Source organism: Solanum tuberosum, unplaced genomic scaffold, assembly GCF_000226075.1.
Source record: "Solanum tuberosum cultivar DM 1-3 516 R44 unplaced genomic scaffold, SolTub_3.0 scf00051, whole genome shotgun sequence".
NCBI classification, from domain to species: domain Eukaryota; kingdom Viridiplantae; phylum Streptophyta; class Magnoliopsida; order Solanales; family Solanaceae; genus Solanum; species Solanum tuberosum.
The window spans coordinates 146,315-172,452 of NW_006238978.1; the positions used below are offsets into that span (position 1 = coordinate 146,315).

Genomic DNA, 26,138 nt, shown 5'->3' on the forward strand with positions numbered 1-26,138 from the left:
AATAATTTACAAAATTTTAAACTGTGATCTAATAATTTCTCATAAAATTATCCGTTTCCTCAAAATAAGTCTTTAGACAATTGTTTAAAAGATTTATCAGTCACAAGAAATTTTAAAAAAAAGTTGTTCTCTAAACAGTTCTCTCAAAAAATAAAATAACGCGCGAAAATTTTACCAGATAAATTACATATAATCACCCATAATAAATGAGAGATTATTTCTTTAGAAATAATTAATAAGAGGTTATGAAAAAAAAAAAGTGCATGTGTATGTTAACACGGGGGCTGATTTTAATATTAATTGAAGATTAAAATAATTCACAAAGGACAGCCTTGGTTTAGAACACTAGAACTGTTAGAATGGGTTAGTCGTATAAACAAGTAAAATGATGCACGAAGTGATTAAATAACATATTTTGGATACCGTTGACATAACAAGTTGTTGTAGCCTAGTGGTTTCAGATGCCTTGAATGAGTTTCAGACGCCTTGAATGAGCCAGTGCACAATTTTTGGACACCCTTCGTAAAATTCTTGGCTCCACCACTGAGTGTATTATAGATGCGTGCAAGCTGGTTCGAAATGAAAGTGGCTTCTTGGGAAAAGATTATCTTTGGACCTGGCCCATTACTGGATCCAGATGTGAGGAAAGCCCAAGACAATAATGAAAGATTTCAATCTCAAAACAGACCAAAACTATAAAAAAAAGCCCAATAGAAGTTGCTTTGATTTAGAATGTAATACATGTTAGGAACTCAGTTTAGCAAAAGATAGGCTTAAGATTTCACTTTTTATTTCAATGCTACAATAACATCCAAATTTTACTAAGCATTGAGCCGAAGGTCAATCATAAATAACCTCTCTACTTTTCTCAAGGTAGGAGTATAGTTGCGTACACACCACCCTTTCCAAATTCCACTTGTCGGATTACCCTGGGTATGTTGTTGCTATAGATAAAATAAGTCCGGTGCCACATTACAAAACAACAACATGCAGTGTAATCTCACAAGTGGGGTCCTCGTGTAGGTAGAAAAGTTGTTTCTAAAAGACTATCGGCTCAAGTGCAGCAAATCAAGATAGTTAGGAAATAGGAAATACGTAGGTGGAGAAAACACGTCAATTAATACAGAAAGAAAGCAGTACAGGTCATCTAGAAAAAGAACAATAACAACAACGAAATAATGCAGTAACTGAAATACAAAAGACAAAAGATGGCGCAATAGATATCAAAAGCAAGAAACGACATGTATAAGGCAAATTATGAGACAGTAATCTGTTATCTTTCATAACTGCACAGTATATCACACTTCACAAACTTAGAAGATACATTCTCCACCATGTATACCATTTCTTCTCCCAAAAATGATGTCTATAAGAACCCGATTTTCCCTAAATTAGTAAACTTCACCAAGTCAGAGCAGCCGTCGAACAGAATATTCATAACTTAAACAGCATGACAAGACAGTGTGGCTTCTCAAGGGATATGTCCAATGATAGTGGATGAGCTTTCAACTGAGTGATACTGATGAAACATTTTTAAGAGATTTAACTTGAAGAAATCGCGATATCTTCAATAAGCTAAGAACTTCTAATCCATTAAAAATAATGGACTTTCTGGACCAGATGATTTTGATGCCTTCATCAAGCTTCTCAAGGCACCATATATCTCTTTTGACTTGGAATGCCTCTCGTCGAAGCAATAGAACTCAGCCACTTCATCAGCAACCTCAATCAAGCTGCATCCCGGAACCTTACGGGATCCAGTGTCCCTCATCGCCACTTTTAGCTCTGCCACGTCTTTCCACCTCCGAGCATCACCACAGATATTTGCTAGCATAACGTAATTTGCAGGGTTTTTCGGGTCAAGCTCAATAAGTTTCTGAAGAACCAGTCTTGCAAAGTCAATGTTTTTGTATACTCTACACGCGCCAAGTAATGCTGTCCAAATGATAGCATCAGCTTGTACAGGCATCTTCTCCACAAATTTCACAGCCTGCTCCAAAAGACCAGCTCTGCCCAATAGATCAACCATGCAACCATAATGCTCAATTTTAGGCGTAATGGAATAAGCATTCGCCATTGTGTTAAAATAGGTGAATCCTTCCGCAACTAAACCCATGTGAGAACATGCACATAACACTCCAATAAAAGTAATTCCATCCGGTTCTACTCCAGAATTCTTCATCTCAACAAACAAACTCAAGGCATCACTACCCCGACCATGCACCGCTAAGCCATTAATGATGGTGTTCCAAGAAATCAAATCTCTTTTATCCATACTCCTAAACACATCAACAGCATTACCAACCACCCCACATTTTGCATACATATCGATCAACCCATTGGCAACATATACATTGTGCTTATACCCATTGCTCTCAGCATATACGTGCACCCACTTACCCAAATCAAGAGCACCTAATCTCGTGCAAGCAGACAAAACATTCACAAGGGTGGCATCGTTAGGCTTCACATCAGACTCATTTAACATCCTCTTAAAAGCATTAATAACCTCGGTGAAACGCCCATTGTGAGCGTACCCTCCAATCAGACCATTCCATGAAAAAATATTTCTCTCTTTCATCTCTTCGAAAAGATTCTCACACCCCTCAACATCCCCATTATTGGCATAACCATTCAACATAGTATTCCATGACATTATATCTTTGTTTGGCATCACATCAAAAAGCTTTCGAGCCTCTTCCATATCCCGACATTCAATATACCCTGTAACCATCCTATTCCATAACACAACATCTCGCTCAGGCGCCAAGTCAAAAAGCATTCTTGCAGATACCAAATCACCATTTGCAACATATCCATTGATCATAGAAGTCCACGTAAAAACATTCCGTAAAACCATCTCATTAAACACCCTATAAGCGCATTTCACTCGCCCAACACTTGAATACATATCAATCAAAGTGCTACCCACAAAAGTATTGGTCAAAAACCCAACCTTTACCACCACACCATGCACTTCTTCACCTTCTACTAAAGCCAATAACTTTACACAAGACTTCAAAACCATAGGAAATGAAAAACAATTCAAACTAACATCTTCGTTCATCATACGACGAAACGACACAACAACATCCCTGTACATATCATTCTGAATATACCCTTTAAACATTATGTTCCAAGGAGAAGCATCTTGTAAGTCAGGAATTTGATCAAACACTTGGTGTGCATAAGAAATTTTCTTGAATTCCATACATTTTGACAAAAGGGGAGGGATAATGTACTTAGTATAACCAACACACTGAGTTGTAATCTGGGTTTGAATTTCTTTCACTTGATTTGCAGTTTTACATGATTGTAACAAAGATATGAACTTTTCTTCAAGAATTCTATGATGAGTTTTAATTAAGCCTACGTTTACAGCAATTTTTGCTATTTTGGAGATAAAAAAAAACTCTAATTGGGACTCAAAGTTTCAATTTTCATGGATTTTATGCAAATTTTGTAATTTCAAGAATGGTGAAATTTCAAAGTTCTTATAAGCAGAGAGCTCAAATTAAGGTTATGGGCAGGTTGAAATAATTTTTAAAAATTAATGCAGGATGCGGGTCTATACATACTTAAACAAAATAAAAGCTTAGAAAAAATTTATGACCCTAATTTTTATGTAATGATATAATCTTTTGGATATTGTGTTTATCAAAATAATATAATATAATAAAAATATATGATACGATATATTATAAAACAATATATAATAATTATTCGAACATAATGTTACTTGTTCAACGCATGGTGAGCTTATGACGTGACAGTGATTTCATTTTTTTTTTGGTAAATCGTGAAAAGATTATCATAGACAATCAATGTTTACACGTAAAGAGCATTTCAAAGAATCATAACCTAGTGTTAGTCATTTCGAACCTCAAAACAGAAAAATAAACAAGCAACTAATTACAAATTTTCTGAATTAAACGACTACACTTCCTAACTTTCCTAATGCCTTTTACTTTGTTCTATTCTTTCGCTTATGATCTCCTTTTTTGTTCTTTCTATGGTTGGGAAGATATTGTCTAGTAGTATTTATTTTTTCTTTTGAGTTAGACTGGACGGTGGTGTGAGCCGTTATATATGGACTGGACGGTGGTAAAGCCACTGTATAGTAAATTATGCGGGGCAGGACGAAAATAAAAAAATATGTTATATAAAGTGGACGGAGAGAAGTCATTGCGAATTAACGTGGGTTTGCCATAAACTCATTGGCTCTGTTAGACATAAGGATATTTTTGAGCCAAAAGATGGACGACAAGGATATTTTAAGGTCGAAAGGTGGATGGAGGGTAATGCACCAATTCAAATACTTAAGGGACATTTTAGGCTCTTTTCCGTAATAAATATCACTATTATTATATAAAAGAAACATATTGGAGCCCAACTAAGTATGAATTCATGCTGAAAAATCTCATATTAAAAAATAAAACTTTTTCTAATAAAATGACTTCACACTCAGAAAAACTCGAACTCTAAACCATTAAAATCGATTTTGATAGTTAACTATATGGTCCAATTAAGTCGTTTAAAAGAACGTGAATTGACTATTAACTTGTCGGGCTTAGTGTCACTTTTTTAATTCTTTAAAATCTACATTTCCACTTTCTCTCTTTGATCGATCAATAATTTAAAAAATGGACCTTGCATTAACTACCACTTTCCGACCATCTATACCACCGGAATCTTCACTTTTTCACCGGAAAACTGATCGACCCATTATTCTCCGGCATAAATGGAAGTGGCAACCACAAACTTCTACTTCAGAGACTAAAGGTAGAACGATTACTATGGCCCTAAAAAAGGCAAAAATTGATGGGGTAAGTGAAGCTTTAAATGAAATTGCTTCACAAAATTTGGATCATGCTCCTGCTAGAAGAAGGGTTCGATCAGCTTTTGTTAATGCTCAACAGCAGCTTGATCATATCTTGTTTAAGGTTTGGGGTTTGTTCTAACCTTGTTGAAATTAGTGGAAAAAAGATTAGATTTTTAATGGTGATTTTGCTTCCTAATTTGATTTTTTTTGGTTGTTCATGCAGATGGCTCCAGGTGATATCAGATTAGAAGAGGTATTAAGCTTAATCAATTTCTTTATATTATGCTATTATGCTCTAGTTTTGGTATTAGGGATCTGTGTATGAGTACTTTTGTTAGAGGAAATGTCAAGGGATCCTTTTTTTGGTAGTCGTGGAGTCCGGGCTAGCTAGTGCATATCTCGACTAATTCTAGAGGGTAGTGGTTAACTCTGACCACCAAGGCTTCGACAAATGTATAGAATTAAGAGATCATATAGTGTTTTGGCAGATCTTGATTTTAGCTATGTGGTTCTTTTTTGCTCTGTTGTGCAATGTAGTTGAAGTTGATTACTTATCTATCAACTTAATCGCGTTTTGTTTATTTTCGATGGAGTGATGTCCATTTGAATAAGGATGAACTCAAAATTAGGAAAGTGAAAATGGGGTGCAGGTCTGTTAGGATAAACTGAAGGAGAAAGAAGTTAGGAAGTTTTCCTGGAAGTTTAGACTTTGTTGATTATGAAACAGCTGCTACTATCACAATTATGGAACCCGATTACTCTTAAGTTCTGTTTCCATTTTTACTACTCTTATTTGCTAAAACATTTATATTAAAAGGTTAGGATGATGGATATATGTATGTAGCATTGAGTTGTGAACTGTTAATTGTTTTTGCTAGTTAGATTTGTCTGTTTGATGGAAATTTATCGTCTTTTTTTGTTGTTCTTACTCGTTAATTTTTGTATCATGCTATTTAGGAAAGGGATTTATATATCATCAAATGAGTAATTGCATATGTACATTTTGTAGTGGTATGAAACAAATTCGAAAGGGCAACAAATTTTTTGTAAAAGTTGGCTGCCAAAGCCTGGCATACGAATTAAAGGTGCTTTGTGCTTCAGTCATGGATATGGTGATACTTGCACGTTCTTCTTTGAAGGTTTGTTATTATCTCTTTAACTACAGAGCCAATAGTAGTTTGATTATTCTTCCAATCAATTACTGGTTTTTTATTAGTATTATTTAGTAGCCGTTTATATTCTTTTGTATGATATATTAATTTTCAGGTATTGCAAAGCATATAGCGGCTGCTGGCTATGCTGTCTATGCTATTGACCATCCCGGTTTTGGTCTCTCTGATGGTTTGCATGGATATATTCCTGAATTTGATGGTATAGTTGACAATGTCAATGAACAGTATGTGAAGATTAAAAGTAAGTTGCAGTGAGTTTTTGCCTGTTTTGCCATTATTTCCTGGGATAATATGACGACAACAACAACATATCTAGTGTAATCATAATCAGCCAATGTGAAAAGCAAAATCCATTAAACCCGAATCGAAGTTCATTCACGGGCCACTACTCTTCTAATTTTTGTTAGAGCATGTTTCTCCTCGTGTGACAATTTGATGATAAGTTCTCTTGTGATGGACCAGGTAGGCCAGAAGTTAGAGGGCTTCCCCACTTTATTTTTGGGCAGTCCATGGGAGGTGCAATTGCTCTGAAAGCTCTTCTTAAGGAACCACGTGAATGGGATGGAATTGTCCTTGTCGCGCCAATGTGCAAAGTAATATATCTTTAGCTAGACTAGCTAACTTCTTATATTATTTTAGTTTCCATTTCTACTTTCTGACTTTCTTGAGCACGTTTATTTTGAGCTGAACTGATGCATTTATCATTTTCTTTGGTATCAAAAAGTTCAGAATTCCTAATTTCTCTCCATCAAACTAAAATATGTAGATCATCTCAACGAGTTCAGTATCCATCTTATACCCAATACCTTATATTATGTTTTGCTTTTGGTCTTCCATCTGAATCGTAGGCACTTAAATTTTCTCTGACTCAAGAGTTGAAATCTTAAGCTATGAGCTAATAAAAAAGAGTAGAGAGAAAAAGAAAATTTGGTTCATTTTCTGTCACCAGAAAAAGATATCCATTTTCAATGCAAAAGTTCGGGTGAAAATTAATTGTCATTAAATGATACTAAAACACTTGTTTTCTTAATAAAAGGCTCTCATTTTGATTCATTTCTCTGTGCTGTTAGCAAATTTTAGCTTTCTGAGGAATGATACTTGTTTTTGTTCCCAATATGCAAAATCTCCATGCAAATATTAACTGTACTTCTTTGTTTTTCTGTTTTCTTCTTTAAAGATTTCTCATAATTTATCATGATGCGGTGTTTCTATCCAGAAAATATTTGCTTATTGCAACAGCTTCTTAGACATATTGCGCTGAGAAATGCTTCTCATTTCAGGAACCATTTATATAAAAATGAAACTAATTGTCTGTTAGAACAAGCAATACTTTTGTCGCCAGTAGTCAAGTCGTACTAATTAAGAACGAAGTTGAATTATCAATCTTGGATGATTTCGCTGTAGAAAGAAATTATGTTTTCCTCTCAGCATTGCCACCAAATTCTCTGCTTGTTGAAATTTTTATCATGTTTGGGGAATTTGAACTTTCTTAATGCAAGAATTTCGCTGACTCTCTGGTGGTCTGCTAAGATTGCAGAAGACATGACGCCACCAGTTCCACTGCAGAAAGTCTTGATTTTTTTGTCTAACATTATGCCACAAGCAAAGATAGTCCCTACGAAAGATTTGGCAGAATTGGCGATCAGGGAATTCAAGAAAAGGAAAATGGTAATGCCTCTATTTACTCTCTTAATGTTAAGTGAGGAAGAATACTAGCCAAATGATGTCTGCTTTATATTTTTAAAGAAATCTATTTACCCCGTCCGTGGTAAACCCTCCATTGTCCTCTTTCAAGCCCCGTCTCGTCCCCTTATTGAGATATTTGATATAGTATGCATTTATGGACTCCTTTACTCTGTATAAACCTGTTCACTGTTTTTCCATCGAGAGTTTGTGTAGCATTTTGTTCTGGAATACCCCTTACGACCCTCAGCATGATGCGCTAAGCTATGCCATGAAACTTCCAGCCCTTCTCTGGACCCCGTGCATAGCGGGAACTTAGTGCACCGAGCTACACTTATATGCACATTGATGTTCAATGTATGCTTAGTACAGCTCTGTATTGATGTCTTACTGAAGCTAGTTTTGTCTCATTCTTTTTTAGGCTCCATACAATGTAATCTCTTACTCCGATAAAACACGTGTGAAAACTGCCGTGGAACTCTTAAATGCTACAAAATACATTGAATCGCAGGTGGATAAGGTCAGTACATATCCACGTTTATCAACTAAACACCATCATGTTTTCCAGCTTTGTCTGAAGGAATTAACAGTCTGTATGTACAACACTCGCAGGTGGCATCCCCAATGCTCATTCTTCATGGAGCAGACGATAAAGTGACAGATCCTCGCGTGAGTCAGTACCTGTATGACAAGTCTTCCAGCAGTGACAAAACTCTTAAGCTCTACGATGGAGGGTATCACTGCATTCTTGAAGGTGAACCTGATGACCGGATTCTTACTGTGCTCAACGACATTATCTCATGGCTTGATACTCGGTGCTCTTCGAATTAGGCTTTGGTTTAAAGAGGTTTTGCAGAGGCATTTCTTGTTGAAATCAACACCATCATCTAGTTTTAGGAAATGTGATTTTAGACTATAAATCCAATTTCAGTATGAGATACAGGCAAATGACATTTTTTTGTAATTTGCCAAAATCTTATGGAAGGCTCATTGTTATTTCTCTTCACTTTTTTCTCTTGTGAGCTTTGTTGTTCGGACACTCCGTAAATACCGTCATCCGTATTAGATCCTCTAAAAATACATCAGGCATACACCTGTCAGCATTTTTAAAGAGTCGGAAATATATTGTGAGGATAAAAGAGACTATTGACATTCCTGCCTTAAAGTAAGAGTAAATCATTTACCTCGAAGTATTATGACATGGGAATCCACCTATTTCACTTTATATAGATAAATACGAATCCAAATCTATCGAATCACTCGTGTTATGATCGTAGCTTCTACATCCTAGGTCATCCCATTCCGTTATCTGGCTTACGTTCTTCATGTAGCTAGCATTTAGACTGAATGACTTTGAAATTATGTCATGCTTCCACGTATTATGAATAACGTAGGAGACATCTCTATCTCCCTCTATGGAATCTTTAGAAGATGCATGACACTCATCAAACAAACACATTTACTAAAAATGAGCACAAAACACCACTCTATCTCCACGAGATAAAGGTAAAGTCTGCCTGCATACACTCTACCTTTTTCAGACCTCCCTGATCAGTACGTTGTTGTTTGGACATAACACCACTTAAAAAATTGATTAGGGAAAGATAGTACACTATACATAGTATATTGTGGTTGATAGGAACAGTTCAATGAGACAATGGAAAGCTTGAGACTGCATATACAGTAAAGAGAAGGGCCATTTGGATTTTCATAATCTTAAGCATGCTCTCCCTCACATTGACATGATATCACTTATGACAAAACAGGGCTGTGTGTAAGGCTAAGTTTTGTCTATATTGTCTTCAAGGTATAAATGTCTTCTTTTATAATATTGTACACAACCCTCATTTTACTTTCATGACACCTTTTATTTTACTTTCATGCTAGCTACAACATCCACAAAAAGGACAATTTTCTAGGGCGGAGATACAGTTCTGCTTATCGGGTGGGCATGGGAGACTGAGAGTGTTACATATGTGTGTTCGGTCGAACCTAGTGACTTTGTATATATATCAAGATTTTCTACTCCATCCATCTTGTATTAGTTGTCAATCTTATTAAAAATGTTCGTTCCAAAATACTTGTCAATTTACAAAGTCGAGATAACATTAATAAAGTTTTTATTCATTTTCCCCTTGAAATTAATTGTTTTTTTTAAAGTAAACTATTCTGAGTACATTGAAAAGAGTTAAAGGATAAAATTAGTAAAACACATGATTTCTTAAAGGGCGTGTGAAATGAAAATGTGAAATATGGGACAGAGGGTGTACTAATTACTAAGTACGTATACATATTAAATTTTAAATTCATTTATTAACTTAATCTCGAACTCACAAAGTTTAAATTCTGACTCGGTCTTTACTTATGGGTCTAATAGAATTCAAGTAACTTTGGCCGAAAACCTATTTATTTAACTTGAACTGAGTAACTTACATTCTCTAAGGAATTGTGTGTGTATCTTTCAATATCCAGTCAATAAAACTCTACACATAATTTATTTTAGAGCTTTGTAATCATTTTATCTGAAAGTTTAAATTATTGGAGATCGATAATGCACTTTTATTTACTTAAGTACTTAACACATTACCTGACGTGTTGATTAGGTTCTTTTCTTAGGCATGCAACCACGTACATAGAATCTTTTATTATTATTATTATTTTTTCGAATTAAGGGTGAAAGTAAGACTTGAATTTAAGATTTTTATCTATTCCGATATCACGTGAAATAATTTAGACTATATGCAGAATATTATTAGTTCAGGCATTTTCAACTAAAATTATAACCTTGGCGAGGCTTCAGATATATAATGGCTTTACAAGGCCAACTTCAACATATTTATATGAAGGTGGCCTTGATAAGACCAAACTTCAGACATATTTATTTGAAGTTGGAGTTTCATTCATGGTACATAATACCTTCCATGACTTTAGACATTTTTATTTAAATTATAGCCTTGACAAAGCCAAGTTGAAGTTTCATTCATGGTACCTACATTAGCTTGGTGTTTTATGGTACCTTCATTTAATTTAATTCATGTACCTCAATCTAATTTATATCTTTTAAGACTAAAATTAACTCATAAATAAATTGAAATTTAGGGGAATTTACAATATAATAAATCATGAAATCTCTTTTGATCAATATCGAGCAAAGTTTTTGAAGCAACATAAGAATAAGCAGAGGGAAACTATTTTAAAAAAATAAAATTCACATTAAATCAGACAACACTTATATATTTTTTTTAAAAAATTCGATACAAGTTAAATGAGGACGATCAAATAGGATGCTAGTCAAATATTTACTGAAAATAGTTAAACAGACCCCTTGCACATATCACTATCAAAGAGTAGGCATGCAAATTTATGATAAGTTTAAATAAATGTGTTTTTAGGTACTTGCAAGCTAATTAACACCAATGGAGTAAAAGTTGATCATGTTGATAAATTTTATGTACCCTTCAAGAAAGTGATTAAAAATAAATAAAAGTTAGCAATTCCAATGCAAAATTTTTAAAAAGAGAAAGTAAGCACTAACAAAATTTTACTACTCTTGGATAACCATATTAGAATTGTGTCTTTTAGTTGTTAAAACAATTATTTGATATAAATGATATTTGGACAAGAGAGACTAGTAGTTCGAGGGCAATAATACTAGCTACTTTATGTTAAGCCAAGAAAACTTTAAGGCAACGTCCCTCTCCTAACCAAATGACAAAATACCATTACCACCTCTGCATTACTTTTTTTCCGTACCGATCTGATTAATTCATGGGTAAGATTTGAATAAAGAGACCTACCAACAAAGACGGATCTAGTATGTAATATATGAGTTCATTGGAATCAAGTGCTATATATGTCAAAATTTACTGAATCAATATATTATATAATCTATTTCGAACTCAATAATTTATTTTTATAATTGTGTTAGAGTCAGTTTGGTCTCACCTCGACTAATCTTATGAGGTACTAGCTAGCCACTGATAATGGGTAGTCTCTGTATATGTCTATCAAGCTTGGATAAATAAGAAGAAATCATCTAGTAGTATTTTTTACTCCATTGAGATTTGCACTTAGATGACCTCATGATTCTCACTCATCTCATAATTAACCACTGTGTCACATCATTGGAAAAAAAATTTGAAACCAGTAAATTAAGTGAATATATAGTGATAAGTCTCAAATTTAAACTCATAATATTTAAACCCTGAATTCTTCTCTATATATACAAAGATTAATTTCTCCATCTCCAAAGCTTAATCTAACGTAGATAGCCATCGTCTCACCACACGCTTCCTTAATAGTAGTGCAACCATGTATTATGAAGGATAACCAGTTGAATACACATCGACGAAAATGTTATTAAGGACAATACTATATAGACATCTTAACTTTACCACAATTGACAACTAAAGACTCCACCCTTGAAGATACACATCTAGTCACCTCAACTCATTTTCATTGTGTCAGTTGAACACTTTAACTTACAGAATGATCATCTAGACACCCCTAAAATTTACATGTCACGTCAGCGTCTAGTGTCCACGAGACACAATAAAGACGGGTTGAGATGTCTGTGTATTATACTTATATGAAATTCCAAATATACCGTACTTAACGAAATTTCTGACTACGCCACGAGATTGATCCTAATTAAGTGGTCCCTTTTTTCACACATACATACTCCTCTTTAAAAAGTCACGAGAGCCCCTAGATCTGCATATGTATGTTCAATTTTAGAGAGAGATTTGGCAGATATATAGAGAGAAAGCCCCACAAAACACCCTCAGCCTTTTTCTTCATCATCACTCAAAGTCTCAAACTCAAACTCAAACTCCAACTATAGCCCTCTACACATTTCAGTCTCAAACTGAAAGTCTTTTTAATTATTTGGCCAAAATTTCTTTACTCACTTCTACTACTAGTAGTCATGTAGGGTTCACCCCACTATACTTTTTTTTAATTAACTTTTTTTGTTTCTTATTTTTTTAAAATTTTTTGAACTTTTTTTTGTAGGAGTCCAGAAAGAAATCCACTTGACCTCAACAATTTACCTCATGAAGAATTTTGTAGAGATGGTAAACAAGTCCTTGAAGGTAGCTCTTCATCTTCTGGTACATATAATTAATTACTACTATATCAACTTTGTCTTTTTTTCTTTTCTGACAAAAAAGAATTTTTTCTTCATACAAAAACCATTATGATGCCATCAAGAAGATGAAAAATTTCAAGATTTATATGTATATATTTCTCCAAACAATTACTAGTACTACTTCATATATAAACATCTTTATTTCTTGAACAAATAGTGGCAGAAATAGAATTTTCAGCGAGGGTTCAATATTTGATATATATAATAAATAAATAATAAAAAATCTTGATCTTATGTATATATATAGTATGATTTTTCGGTGAAGGGGTTCATCAGAATCTCCTTCAACCTGGTATATAAAAGCCTTTGCAACCTACAATTTAGTTTGAGAGGAAAAAAAGAGGATCAAGAAAAATTTCAAGATTTATTTTTGTTCAAACAAAAACTACTAATAGTCCATGTCAACTTAAATTCCTTTTTTTCTTGAAAAATGAAATCTTTCTCCACAAAAATCACTACAAGAGGCAAACCATTTTTTTTAAAGGAGAAATTAAAACCCCTTTGGTACCTATAATTTAGTTTTACAAAAAAAAAAAAAGTTTCAAGTTTTTGATACAGTTTTGAAAACAAAACATCATGTAAGCTATAGCTTAATTCTAACTTTGTTTAATCTATTAATACAACTCTTATTTATTTTTTCATTTTCATTTTCTCTCATTTTTTAGCAAGAAAGTAACTTTGGACATTCATATTTCATAGTCTTTTCCAAAAAAATAAATTTTACTTTTAAATTATTTTATCTTGTTGATTCCTAGCTTCCTCGATATAGCAAAAACCCTAATACTAATTAAAGAAATTATTTTTTATTTTTTTTTATTTTTTTTATGATTTGTCTTATCAAATAAATTTAATTTTGTACAACTTTTTGTTTACATTTTGCAGGAGGAGGATATAGAAAAAAGAAAAACGGCGGTAAAGATGATTGTGGTAAAGTTTATGAGTGTAGGTTTTGTTCCCTCAAATTTTGCAAATCACAAGCACTTGGGGGACACATGAACCGCCACCGTCAAGGCAAGTCACTTGTCTTTTCACTGTTCGGTTATTTATAACCGGACGGTGAAAATATAATTTTTTTATATTTTTAATTTTGAAAATGAGTTACGAGTCACCTCCTTTTAGATTTTGCTAGACGATATTGATAATATATATGGAACGATCGATCGTATTTGACAATATGACCATTCCAACATTTTCTTTCTTTTGTTAAAGATATATGTGGGTCGATCGTATTTGTGATAATTTTGAAGGATTTAATATGACTATGAAAAAATATTTATGTTGGATTTGTTGTCTTGAAAATTAGGGAGTGGAGGAGCTAGAGAGAAGGAAGGATGTTTATTATATGTCTTTGCCAAAAAAACTATTATACCTTTTATTTATTTTTTATTCTAATTTCAACCAATAAAACAAGTAGACAAATTTTGAGCAAAATGGAATTAGTAATGTGAGGAGTGAACTTTTTTTTAAATGTTTTTTTTTTCTTTTATTTGTTATTTTGGGGTTATAATTGGTGTTAACAGTATTGGCCAATGATTTTATTTCCAGAAGCGTAGTCATGTCAATCTTGTTTTCATACAAAAGTAGTAGAAACAGTTGGTTGGGTGGAAATAAATGGAGTAAATAAATGTTCTTTGATTTGATTTGATTTGATTTTTGATTTTGATTTTTTGATTTTGTTCTTTTTTTATTTTATATTTGGAAATAGAGAGGGAGACAGAAACACTAAATCGAGCTCGTCAACTTGTCTTCAACAATGATAACATAATCCCTCCACATCACCTTAGGTATGTTTCGTTTTTTAGCTGATCAGATTTACTGTTTACTTCTTTTAAAGTCAATATACAATAATTATATATCGTTATACACTAATTACAACATAAATTATACTCATTACGTATATCTATTGGTTATTTTTAGTTTAATTTGTTGAATTGACTACTATTTAAGTTAATTTCATTTTTCTCTTAAGAGTATTATTTTTTCACTAAATATATCTTTGATCTTCTCTTTTTGACTAGGTAGTATTAATTTTTGAATTTATGTTATATATACTTACATTTATAATCTTTTTTTTTAATGCCATCAACATATTTTAACAGGATATACTATATCTTTATTAGTCATATCAAGTTACTAACTAAAACTTATTAGAAAATTTTATGTTTGATTATTTTACTTTGTTAATACATAAAACTTAAACTCGATTTTTTAATAATATATTTGCAGTTGTCCTCCAATTCCTCATGGAGGAGGTTATCACCAATCAACCAACATTGGTGATCCAACACTCTCATATAGGCCGCCGCCACCACCACCATCACTTTATCCAACAAGGTTATTTTCAGGAAATTCCACCACTACCCTCTTGCCACCTCCACCACCACAACCACCACATCAACCATCATACATGTACGCTTCTCCACCGCGTATGGTTTCATTCTCTTCTCATCAATATCCGGCCCAAACAAACGACTACTTCCTAGGTCATGTATTGTCAGGATCCAACGCACACTCGACAAGTACTACCAATAACTTCATGGGATCATCCGCTCTGGGGCCTGATCACGGTAACAACAACAATAATAATAATTACACTTGCATTGGTGCACCAATAGGGCATGGACTTGGACTTGGCAATAATGGAAGTAGCTCTAGTGGGAAACAACAACATTTGGATCGATTTCAAGATGGATTTTAGTAGTTTTTTTGTCATTTTATTTTTCTTTATTTCCTTGTTCTATGTTTAACTTTCTTTTTGTGCTAGTCTTAATTATCTTTTTAATGTAGAATTATAATTAAAGTTTTGTACACTGACAATGTAGAGAGATTTTACACTATGATTATCCGTGTAATTTGACAATTTATATAGCAGACTATCACTCTATCTTTCATTACTTAATATGAAGAGTTACCTTCTTTTTTTTTACCGGAATCCATTCACTTAGAAGTTTTCGCCTCCTAAGTGCTAGGGGGTTTGGCAACACCCTAACCACGATATATAAATTTCTTAATAATTCATTAAATTAATCAATGATAATAGGTAACTCTTCAGATAACTCCTATCTAAATACATATACGAAGAGTTACCTATAGTCATAATTTAATTTTACATTATAAAGAGAGATATTTGAGACTATGTATCTGACAAAATGGGGTCAAGAAATAGGGAGAATATGATCTGCTTATTTATTTTTTAGTGAAATCAGCTTTTGAGCAATTTTGCACTCATAAAAAATGTAGTTCATATAGATGTACTGGTTTGGCTTGAAGCTAGGGATCTGATTGGAGAGTAACTATATGGTACAAAAAAACATGTTCTAAATGAAACTAGATTTTGCTCCTCTACATGGGACAACAAATTAGTTTCATTTCAACTCAAAGTTACATAACTTTGCATGGGGATTATATATATATTTCTTGTCATTTTATACATAGTTATTATAAGTCTTTTGCCCCACATCCCCTCCCCCACCACTCATATTTCTCATATTATTAAAGTATGTGATCATTTGGTTTGAAATCAAACTTATATTCTTAGTTGTCTTGAAGATAATGTGATGAAAAGAAGTGACATTTGGAAGTGTCATTGAGTTAATATTTAGGTTCCGATATACCTGAGTCGGTGGGTAATTAGTTAATTATATTATATTGTTTCAAGATTTTTCTGTTTTCACGTGTGGGCATGATTTTTTTTCGTTAGTAAAACACGTATATATATTTTCAAGAAGTGTGTGATTAGAGTTAAATAAATAAATTAAATTACGCACACTATCAGTGTAAACGTTTTTCACACTATCAGGTCATTTTCACTTGTTATACTAGTAGGCAACATATACACTTAATTATAGTGTGCTATAAAACTTTATATATACGTCGTTAGTTAAGAAAATCGTATGCCATCAAGTTGTCTTTAGGTTGTGGTGATCAAGTGATAAGTCCTTCTCCAACATTAACCAAAAGTTTGGGATTCGACCTCTAGTTATGAAATCGTCTTAGTAGAGAGCATTTTACCGCCCTCTCTATCAAAGTGAAACTTTTGAGCGCGAACACAGATTAGTTGAGCTCCAAAATGAATATTAAACACCGAAAACCAAAAACAATAATATATTCATGAGTACTATACCTAGTTTTTTTAAAAAAAATTATGGTAAACAAAACTCTACACATAAATAAGTTTTTAAACTGTTTGTTTTAATAAGGGTGGTTTTATGTACCCAAGAATTACCAAATTGAAGTTACTAGGGTGGCTGAGGGAACATTTTTGCAGAAATAGCCAAAAGCTGCATATGATTTTGAACGAGTAGATGAGAAGAGTTATCAAGTTCCTCAGCTAGTCTATTACTATACTATGTGTGTGAAAATTAATAGCTAGGTCAGAATGAAAGCAGCCAAAAAAAAAAAAAAAAAAAATTGCAACTCTAATGGCAAGTCAAATACCATCAACTCTTTTCATACTTATGACCACTAAATTAAACCTAAACATAATATAGGCCCTAACATAAATATATAAAAAGATTCATTGAACCAACAACACCTGTGGTTTCCATTATGGCACATAAAACATAAAAGTACTACTTATAATTATCATAGTGCTTTACTAATATAAAATCAAATCAATCAATAAATTGAATTGAATTTTTTTTTATCAGATTATTGATTTGATTTTGGTTTTTTAATATTAGATTATTAGATAAATCGATAACATATTAAGATAATAGTAATTTATTACTTTATCCTTATATAAATATTAAATATTGATATCAGTATCTTACTGGTTACTTCATTTGCTCTTTAGCCTTCAATTCACATACATTTCAAAGTAGGGGTCGTTTGGTTTGAAAATGAGTTATGATGGGATAAGTTATGTTGAGATAAGTTATATTGGGATTAGTTATGATGGAATAAGTTGTACTGGGATTATTTCTTATTGAGTGTTTGGTTTGTTGTATTCAAAATAATATATTGATAAATTTTAAGAACAAGTTGTTTGTTTACAAAATTACCCTTCACTTTATTTAATTTTTTAAATTTTCTTTGCGAGTTTTTAGTTATTTATTTTTTTAAAAATAAAACTTTTATTTTATTTAACATAAAATATTTTTGTTTATGTACTCCCATGATAAGTACCATGTGTATTTAAAAATATAACTTTTTTTTATTTAGCTTAAAAATATAACTTTCCTCTTTAGTTTGTTAAAGAGAAGAAAATTTATGAGAAATCAAAATAAAATAAATAAAAGAATTAGTCAAATAAAAATTATATTTATATAGTGTAATTTTTTAATAGAAAAATATGAATGATTATCATAAAAATAAGAAGTAGTAAATATTAGTATACATGATATTAAAAATAATGTAAATATAAATAAATGTGAAATGATGTATAAAAAGGATTTCAAGGGATATATTTGTCATTTACCTATTTTATCCCGGGATAACTTATCCCGCGATTATTATACCACCCAATATGAGGGATAACTAATTATCTCGGTACTAATTCATAATCCTGGGATAAGTTATCCCAAGCTTTCCAACCAAACAAGGAAATAAAGGGCACTTAAAATTTATCCCGGGATTAACTTCCCTTATCTATTACACCAAACGACCCCTTAGTTCACAAGAAACAAACTCTTTTATTTGTATTGCACACTTGCACTTGTATAGTTCTTTTCTTTAGAGTTACTACTGTTTCTATTTTATGAGCATTTGTAAAGTTATATTATTATCCTATCGTGTCAAATTATTGGAGAAGTCCTATATATTTGTTTTATGAGCACTTTCTTATTTGTTAAATCGGAAACTGAATCGTTAAGGACTAAAACCCGATAAATCGAATTGGTTTGGTTATTCGTTTAGCGTATTTAAAAACTGAAAAATAATAAACCAAACCGATAATAGATAAAACCAAACGAAACCGATCGATGCGCACCTCTAGCCACAGTACAATTTGGCAGAGATGGAGCTAGGAGTGCTAGTGGTTAGACTGATTCATCCTTAACCAGAAGTCTCAGATTCGAACCATGTGCATATTATTGGAAGTGTCACCCTCCGAATGAGCCACTACAAGAAAATGCATTTATAGCTACAGAATACATTGTAGCTAAACATGAAAAGATCCATGGCTAAACACTTTGGCTATAAATATTGTTTCCGTAGCATTCGTAGCAAAATGTAGCGTGGCTAAAAATTTGCTACAGACTTTACATGGTCTGTGGCTAAGGACTATAACTTATTGCTACAAAAAGAAATGATGTTGTAGCAAAGATGCTATAAAGAATTTGCTACGAAATATGTACTTATAGCAAAAACAAATTCTTTTTAGCCACAACATATAAAATCTGTAGCATTTTTTTATGTGGTAGACACAATATATTCTGTTGAAGCAAAAAAAAAAATGATTTCTTTGCTATGAAAATACTTTGTAGCTATATTATATTTTAGTATCGTGGCAACAGTATTTGTATTTAGCCATGTGTAAGAAAATTTGTAGCTATAAATTGATGTATTTGCCATAATTTTTTTATTTACATGGCTATGAATTTATTCTTTTTACCACGAAATACATAAATTATACTAGCTAGATTTTATTTATTTTTCCATAATAGCGGAAATGTATAACTATATTTTTTATAATCTATATATAAAGTATAAATTTTAGGAATCACATTTTTTTAATATGAAATTACAATATATTCCTATTTAGTTTGTAATTACATTAATCCCTAAAAAAGTAAAACAAACCGGATACATAATATGTAGCTCGGATACATTATAAAATAAACCGGATACATAATATGTAGCTCGGATACATTATAAAATAAACCGGATACATAATATGTAGCTCGGATACATTATAAAATAAACCGGATACATAATATGTAGCTCGGATACATTATAAAATAAACCGGATACATAATATGTAGCTCGGATACATTATAAAATAAACCGGATACATAATATGTAGCTCGGATACATTATAAAATAAACCGGATACATAATATGTAGCTCGGATACATTATAAACTAGCTCGGATACATTATAAAATAATTTAGAATTAGGAGAGAAATAAGGGATTTTAGAGGTTTTTAGAAATAGAAGAGAATATTAGAAATAAGGGAAAATAAGACGTGTATTTCAATAATTTTTCCACAACTACAAAAATTCATTGGTACAAATGAGGAAAGTTGCCATAAACATTATTAATCACAAGAATTTCTATTATATGGATAAAACAGAAAAAAAAATCAATATAGATTTCAAGTTACACATAATTACATATTTCAATTTCAGAACATTTACAATACCAAATTCTTCTATAATAGCTATAACAATAGGATAAGATAATCATTTCAATGTCTACATTTTGACAACTTAAAGAAGAAAGTAAAAATACTAATGGACAACAATGGAGGAAAAGGAAAAATAAAACTTAGAATGTGATTGATATACTCACTGATGAAGCAAAGGGGAGGCGGATGAGGAGTATGGCGGCTAGATTTTTAGATTTGTTTTGAGAGTTTAGGGTATTTGACTTTTTAATTTTTTTGTCAATCTATTTTTACTCTCTAATAAAAGAAGGCTATAATTTAGGTAATAAAAAAAGTTAAGAGGGAATCAATTTGGAGGGATTTTTTTAGTTACTCTCTTTTAATTTGTGAATTCATATTTACCTCCTAATAAAATGTATTTAAAGTCCATACGTGCTAGATATAAATAATGTTATAGAGATACTTCTATATTAGCTATATTCAATTATTAATCCTTAGTTCAACTAATTATAATTATATTATAATAATTATTAATAATTTAAATTAACAATACATCACAAAGTAATTGTCCAAATAGATTAAATTCGAGTAATATAACAATTTCTCAAAATACTTGCTTAAGATAAAACTTGAGTGAGACTTAGTGAAGTTTTGTTTAAATTTCATATAATTAATTAATCAAAACTAATTATATATAGTCATCAAAAAAAATTTAATTATAATTTAAACTTACAAGTAAGATCCAGTAAAGTTATATTGAATTGAATGAACACATCTTATTACACTAGATTGATGAATATATTATTTGAAGAGATCATTTGTGAGTCAAATAACAAGTCTCAAAATAATTGATCAGGATGAAGCTTGAGTGAGAATTACTTAAGTTATATTTGGAATTCACAAGTATGACACTCTGTAATTGAAATGAATCGAACGATATGTTTAACACAACTAATTACAATGGAACATTCTCGAAAAAAAATAATTTCGAAGACACTTGATCAAGATGGAGCTTTAGCAAGACTTAGATTCTGTTTGGATTGGCTTAAAAGTTGATCAAACCTACTTTTAAGTCAGTTTTTGACTTCTGAAAGTGTTTGGCAAAAATAAAAAATAACTTAAAATAAGTCAAAAATGACTTAAAATAAGTTACGAAGTGTTTGGCAAGGTCAAAAATGACTTAAAATAAGTCAGAAACCAAAAGTAGGCCTCCCCCTACTTTTTATTTTTTGACTTAAAAGTCATTTCAATTTGACTTTTTATTTTTGACTTAAAAGCTACTTTTTTTAAGTCAATCCAAACGGGCTCTTAGTGAATTACTTTTATTAAAGTTTGATAAATTATTTAATCAAAATTGTTAAATATAATCACCTATTTATTCAAATTATACCTATAAAATTGAATGAAATGATTAATACCTACATTACACAAAATCGATAGGTATTATTTTCATGGAATATGCTCGAGTCAGATAAAACTTCTAAAACCACTTGATCAAGACGAAGCTTGAGTGAGACTTATTAAAGTTTAATTTTGTTTAAATCTTCTAATTAGTTAATTGAAGTTCATATAGTTACTTATTTATTTGACTTATATTTAAAACTTGTAAAATATAAAAATAAATTCAATCGAATGATCAACGACTCTAATTACACTCTCTATGACAAATAATTATCTAGTTATTCAATCAACTATTACCACTACTTTTAAGCACTCAAACAAAAAATATTTATTTAGCTATAATATTTTATTTTAAATAGCTTTTTATGGCTAAAATAGTTACAATTGTTAAGAAAAAAATTCACTATAAAATTTTTATCATAGGAAAAGATCTATGGCAACATCATCAACTTTTGCCACATTATCTTATAATTTGAAGCAAAAATATTCATATAGCTACCATATTTTATTTCATAATTATTGTGACTAAAAGGTTACTATTGCTATAATAAATTTTAATTTGTGGCAATAATTAATAATTAGCTAGGAAATTTTATTACAGCCAAATATTTGTGGCTATATCATTTACCTATTGCCACAAATTGTTATTACTTGAAGCAAAAATATTTATTTAGATACATCATTTTGTTTCAAATATTTTGTTGTGGCTAAAGGGTTACTATTGCTACAATAACTTTTATCGCGTGGCAAAAACTTATGACCAACTACGAAATTTTATCGTAGCAATAAAAAATTATAACTATTTAGATAATTATTGCCACGGTTGTTAGTAATTATAACAAAAATGAAGCATTAGCTTTGCCAAATTAATTTTCGTGGCTAAGAAATTTTACGAATTTATAGATAGCTATGGAGTTCAAATATTTGTAGCTATTATTAAGCAATAGCCACAAATTTTAATTTCGTAGCTTAGATTTCGTAGCAAAAAGTGCATTGTATTGTAGTCGTGTGCGGTCCGGATTTAGTCGAAGCTTCGATACAAGCTCCGAACACCAAATAAAAAAACTAAAATGTATTATGTAGGGGACCACCCCACACCCCTACCCTACCCTCCCTGGTGGTAATTTACTACTACTGTTGCACAAGTAGAGAGCTACAGAAACACTCAACGTTTGTTTCTTTGTATGGAGCTGAAATCCCGAGACTTGTACTGACGAAAGGTACTACACTGTAGCTTAACAAAGATCCTTTTAGCCAATTACATATACTTTACCTACTACCTAATCACAATTTAAAAACCAAAATATGAATTTGATATTATAATAATCTTTTCATCGCAATTTATATGATTGTGATGTACTCTGATTAAGACTTGTAAATTTTATGATCTTAAACTAGATATACGTAAAAGTTACTGAGTTCGACTGTGTCGATCATATCTGGGCTAGTGTTTAGGTATATTAAAAAGTGTATCACGTAAATTGAGACAAACAGATTAAGAATCTTGTAAACCCACATTAGGTGCTGCTAGAGTAGAGACTACACTAATAAAGTTAGATGAATAAACTGTGTAAAAAGATTTTGGGAAATCTGAATTTAAAGAAAGAAAGAAAGTGCCAATAGCTAAACTCTAAAGTCGATCCCCAATATAATATACATACATAGATACATAGAGTCAGCTTGCAAACCCACATTTTCTTAGGGATATGTTTAAAGCTGCTGCATGCTTCCCCCATTCATATTATTTTTCTTTAGTTTAGTCATTAATGTATATTTGGTGCTCGATATTTATATTAGAGCTCGACTAAATTTAGATTTACGCACAGAAGAGGTAACCACTCCCTAACACCAACATAGGTTGTGGACTTGTGGTGCAGTGTTGGAATGGTTTCACCCTTAACTAGAAATCTTGGATTCAAGCATTGGATATGCACAAAATCTTGTTGGGAGCGCCTTGAAGGGGCGTGTGCAATCCGGATATAGTCGGGACTTCAATGCAGGCTTCAGACACCAGGTGAAAAACCAAAAAAAAAAAAAAAACACTCCCTAATAAAGGCGACTTCGTACGTACTTAGGGGAACTCAAACTTGAGACATTTAGTTAAGGATGATGGAGTACTTACCACTCGACCACAATACTTGTTGGTAAACATATTTATTTCAATACTCTATCTATTTGAATTAAGGTTAATTATATTTTTAGTTTATTTAAAAAAGAATATCAAATTTATATTTAGTAGTGAAACATTTTTTATATTTCAATATGTATTAAACACCATAAGATTCAATGGCCATTTTCATTACGCTACACGTATTATTAATTTCAAATCACAATATTTACAAGTTTTTGTTATTTTCTTATATATATTTCATCCTCAAATGCATAAAATGAAATGGAAAGAATATTATTATAGCATATAAAATATAGCCTAAAATATAACTAGAAATAACTTTATATCTTAATAAGTGTGAATAGTTAAATTTATGTTTTAAAATAAGGCTTTAAGTTTGTACAACTATGAATCATTTTATTGAAGATAATAAAAAATTCAAACTTAAGTAATTATTTTTTTAAACAGGTCAAAAAATGAATGTATGTCACATACATTAAAATAAAAGACGTAAATTATACTATTACTGAAAAAATAATAATTACATTTTATTGATGTACATAAAGTCAAATCTTTTTCCCCATTGCATATTCGAGTAGAAAAGATTGGATCTAACAGTATACCATAGACTTTTGTACATTAGGTTATGATTTGTATCCTGACTTTAATTTCTGGATCACGACACTTATACCCCCCACTGCCAAACAAGTCATTACAGTAATTTCACTGTTTTTCACTTCAATTGGACATGGTTCTTGATAACCAAAACATAAAAATCTTTAACTGGTTTGGTTGTTGTCGAATTGGTTCGGTTTTAAGAAATATAATGATATTTCTCTTCTTTCATCTTATAATCCGTTAGTAACCTTTATCATGGTGGCTATAATCAGAGGCGGATCGGAGTCAAGTTTTTGGATTCAGAATTTATGCCCTGTCAAGTTATTGAATTTTAAATTAATAATTTGTGTATATTGAATGAATTTCTAAAGATAAGTACATAGTCTCAAAGGCTAGCTCCGCCCCTGACTACGATCTTCTTGGATCATGGAAAAAATGTATTAACATAAAGAGTCTTCTTTTACAAAATTTAAAATGATAGGTCTTTTATAAACTTACGGAATCCCATAAACTTATAATGGGTCAATTTTTAACTTTAAAAAAATGGAAATCGTGTTTATTTGGAGAATTTGGAATTTTATGAGTTCAAATTATGATCTCAAATCATAGTTGCAAACGCTGACTTGAAATCATGACTTCATATCGCATGTTCAAACACAAACTTAAAAATAACTTATGAATAACCATTGTAGTACTCTTTTGCGTTGTTATACTAAGGATCCGTCAGAATTAATTTCTCTATTTCTAGAAAAAAATTTTACTAGATTCTATTTATAAAATTATACTGACTATGTTGCATTATTGTTGATATAACCTCAGTAGTACTAAAACAATAGTTAAACTGGAGTTGGATATGAAAAATATCCAGTAAACTAATGTAACCTCTACAATTAATGTACTACTAAGTACTAAGAATATTTTTATTCTAAGAGTTTTAATTCTTTCTCACGTGTAAATATTTTTTAAACTCACTCTCCCACGTACTCTCTAGCAAAGACAAATTTAATATTTTTATAACATGAGTAAACCATTAAAAAATTTGAAATAGTAATTTATCCTTATATTTTTTTTAGGTAAAATATTTAGCATTTAACCACACATACAATTTAGTTTTTCTAAAGCATGAATATCCACAAATAATATTAAATCAATTGTAATAAATACGTACATAAAATATTCAATTTGGCGAAAAAATCATGTGTTCACTAGCACCATATCCTTTTTAGAACATAAATATCCACAAATAATATTAAATCAATTACAATAATACGTACAAAAATTAACCAGTTTGACAAAAAAATCATGTGTTCACGAGCACCATAAATTGTCCTATAAATCCACCTATGCTCTCTGGTTAGTGACTAGTGAGTAGACATAAGATTCAATGGTAAATTCAGAAACACTTTTCCAAATTCTGAAAATAAAAACTCACACGTACACATATAAATGTTTAAATTGACCATAGAATAATTTCCAATAAGAGACTAAATTCCAAAAATTGAGAGTGCCAATACATTTATACTTCATCAAGAAATAGATACCCTTTATTAGTACAAAAAATTTGTAGTATATTGCTTTGGTTTTTTAAGATGCTTTGCCCAATATATATTGCCCTTCTTCAATCATACCCAAATTAGCTAAAAGTTCACCTCTTCTCCCCCAACACTTGCTTACACTTTTTTATACTCACTTTATTGTAAGTACTTTTTAGTTGTATTTATTTATTTTCACATTTCATGTGCTCACAAATTTATAATTAGAGAGAGAAAGGATATTAATAAGGGTGTGTTTGGCATGAAATTAGAAAATGTTTTCTTGGAAAATACGAGTAATAAGTAAATTTCTTATTTATAGTATATTTTCATAGTGAGCAAAAATATTGTCTTATATAAAAATATAGTGAAAATCTTGGGTT

General features: G+C 31.3%; 3 protein-coding genes across 3 annotated transcripts; 2 read left to right on the top strand and 1 right to left on the bottom strand.

The window, feature by feature from the left end:
- Positions 1–911: 911 nt before the first annotated feature.
- LOC102602917 (pentatricopeptide repeat-containing protein At3g29230) lies at positions 912–3,537 on the bottom strand. Its single transcript, XM_015307256.1, has one exon. The coding sequence runs from the start codon at positions 3,209–3,211 to the stop codon at positions 1,586–1,588; it is 1,626 nt and encodes a 541-aa protein (XP_015162742.1). The 5' UTR covers positions 3,212–3,537; the 3' UTR covers positions 912–1,585.
- Positions 3,538–4,575: 1,038 nt separating this feature from the next.
- On the top strand, positions 4,576–8,683 carry LOC102604485 (caffeoylshikimate esterase-like). Its single transcript, XM_006344070.2, has 8 exons — positions 4,576–4,943; positions 5,046–5,075; positions 5,832–5,961; positions 6,089–6,235; positions 6,457–6,587; positions 7,525–7,662; positions 8,099–8,197; positions 8,290–8,683. Exons 1-8 carry the CDS (start codon positions 4,644–4,646, stop codon positions 8,506–8,508), a joined length of 1,194 nt encoding a protein of 397 aa, XP_006344132.1. The 5' UTR covers positions 4,576–4,643; the 3' UTR covers positions 8,509–8,683.
- Positions 8,684–12,415: 3,732 nt separating this feature from the next.
- Positions 12,416–15,694, top strand: LOC102603255 (zinc finger protein JAGGED). The gene is made up of 5 exons (XM_015307249.1): positions 12,416–12,606; positions 12,691–12,770; positions 13,709–13,837; positions 14,532–14,610; positions 15,053–15,694. Coding segments are annotated over exons 1-5 (762 nt in total). The 5' UTR covers positions 12,416–12,604; the 3' UTR covers positions 15,525–15,694.
- The last annotated feature ends 10,444 nt before the right edge of the window (positions 15,695–26,138 follow it).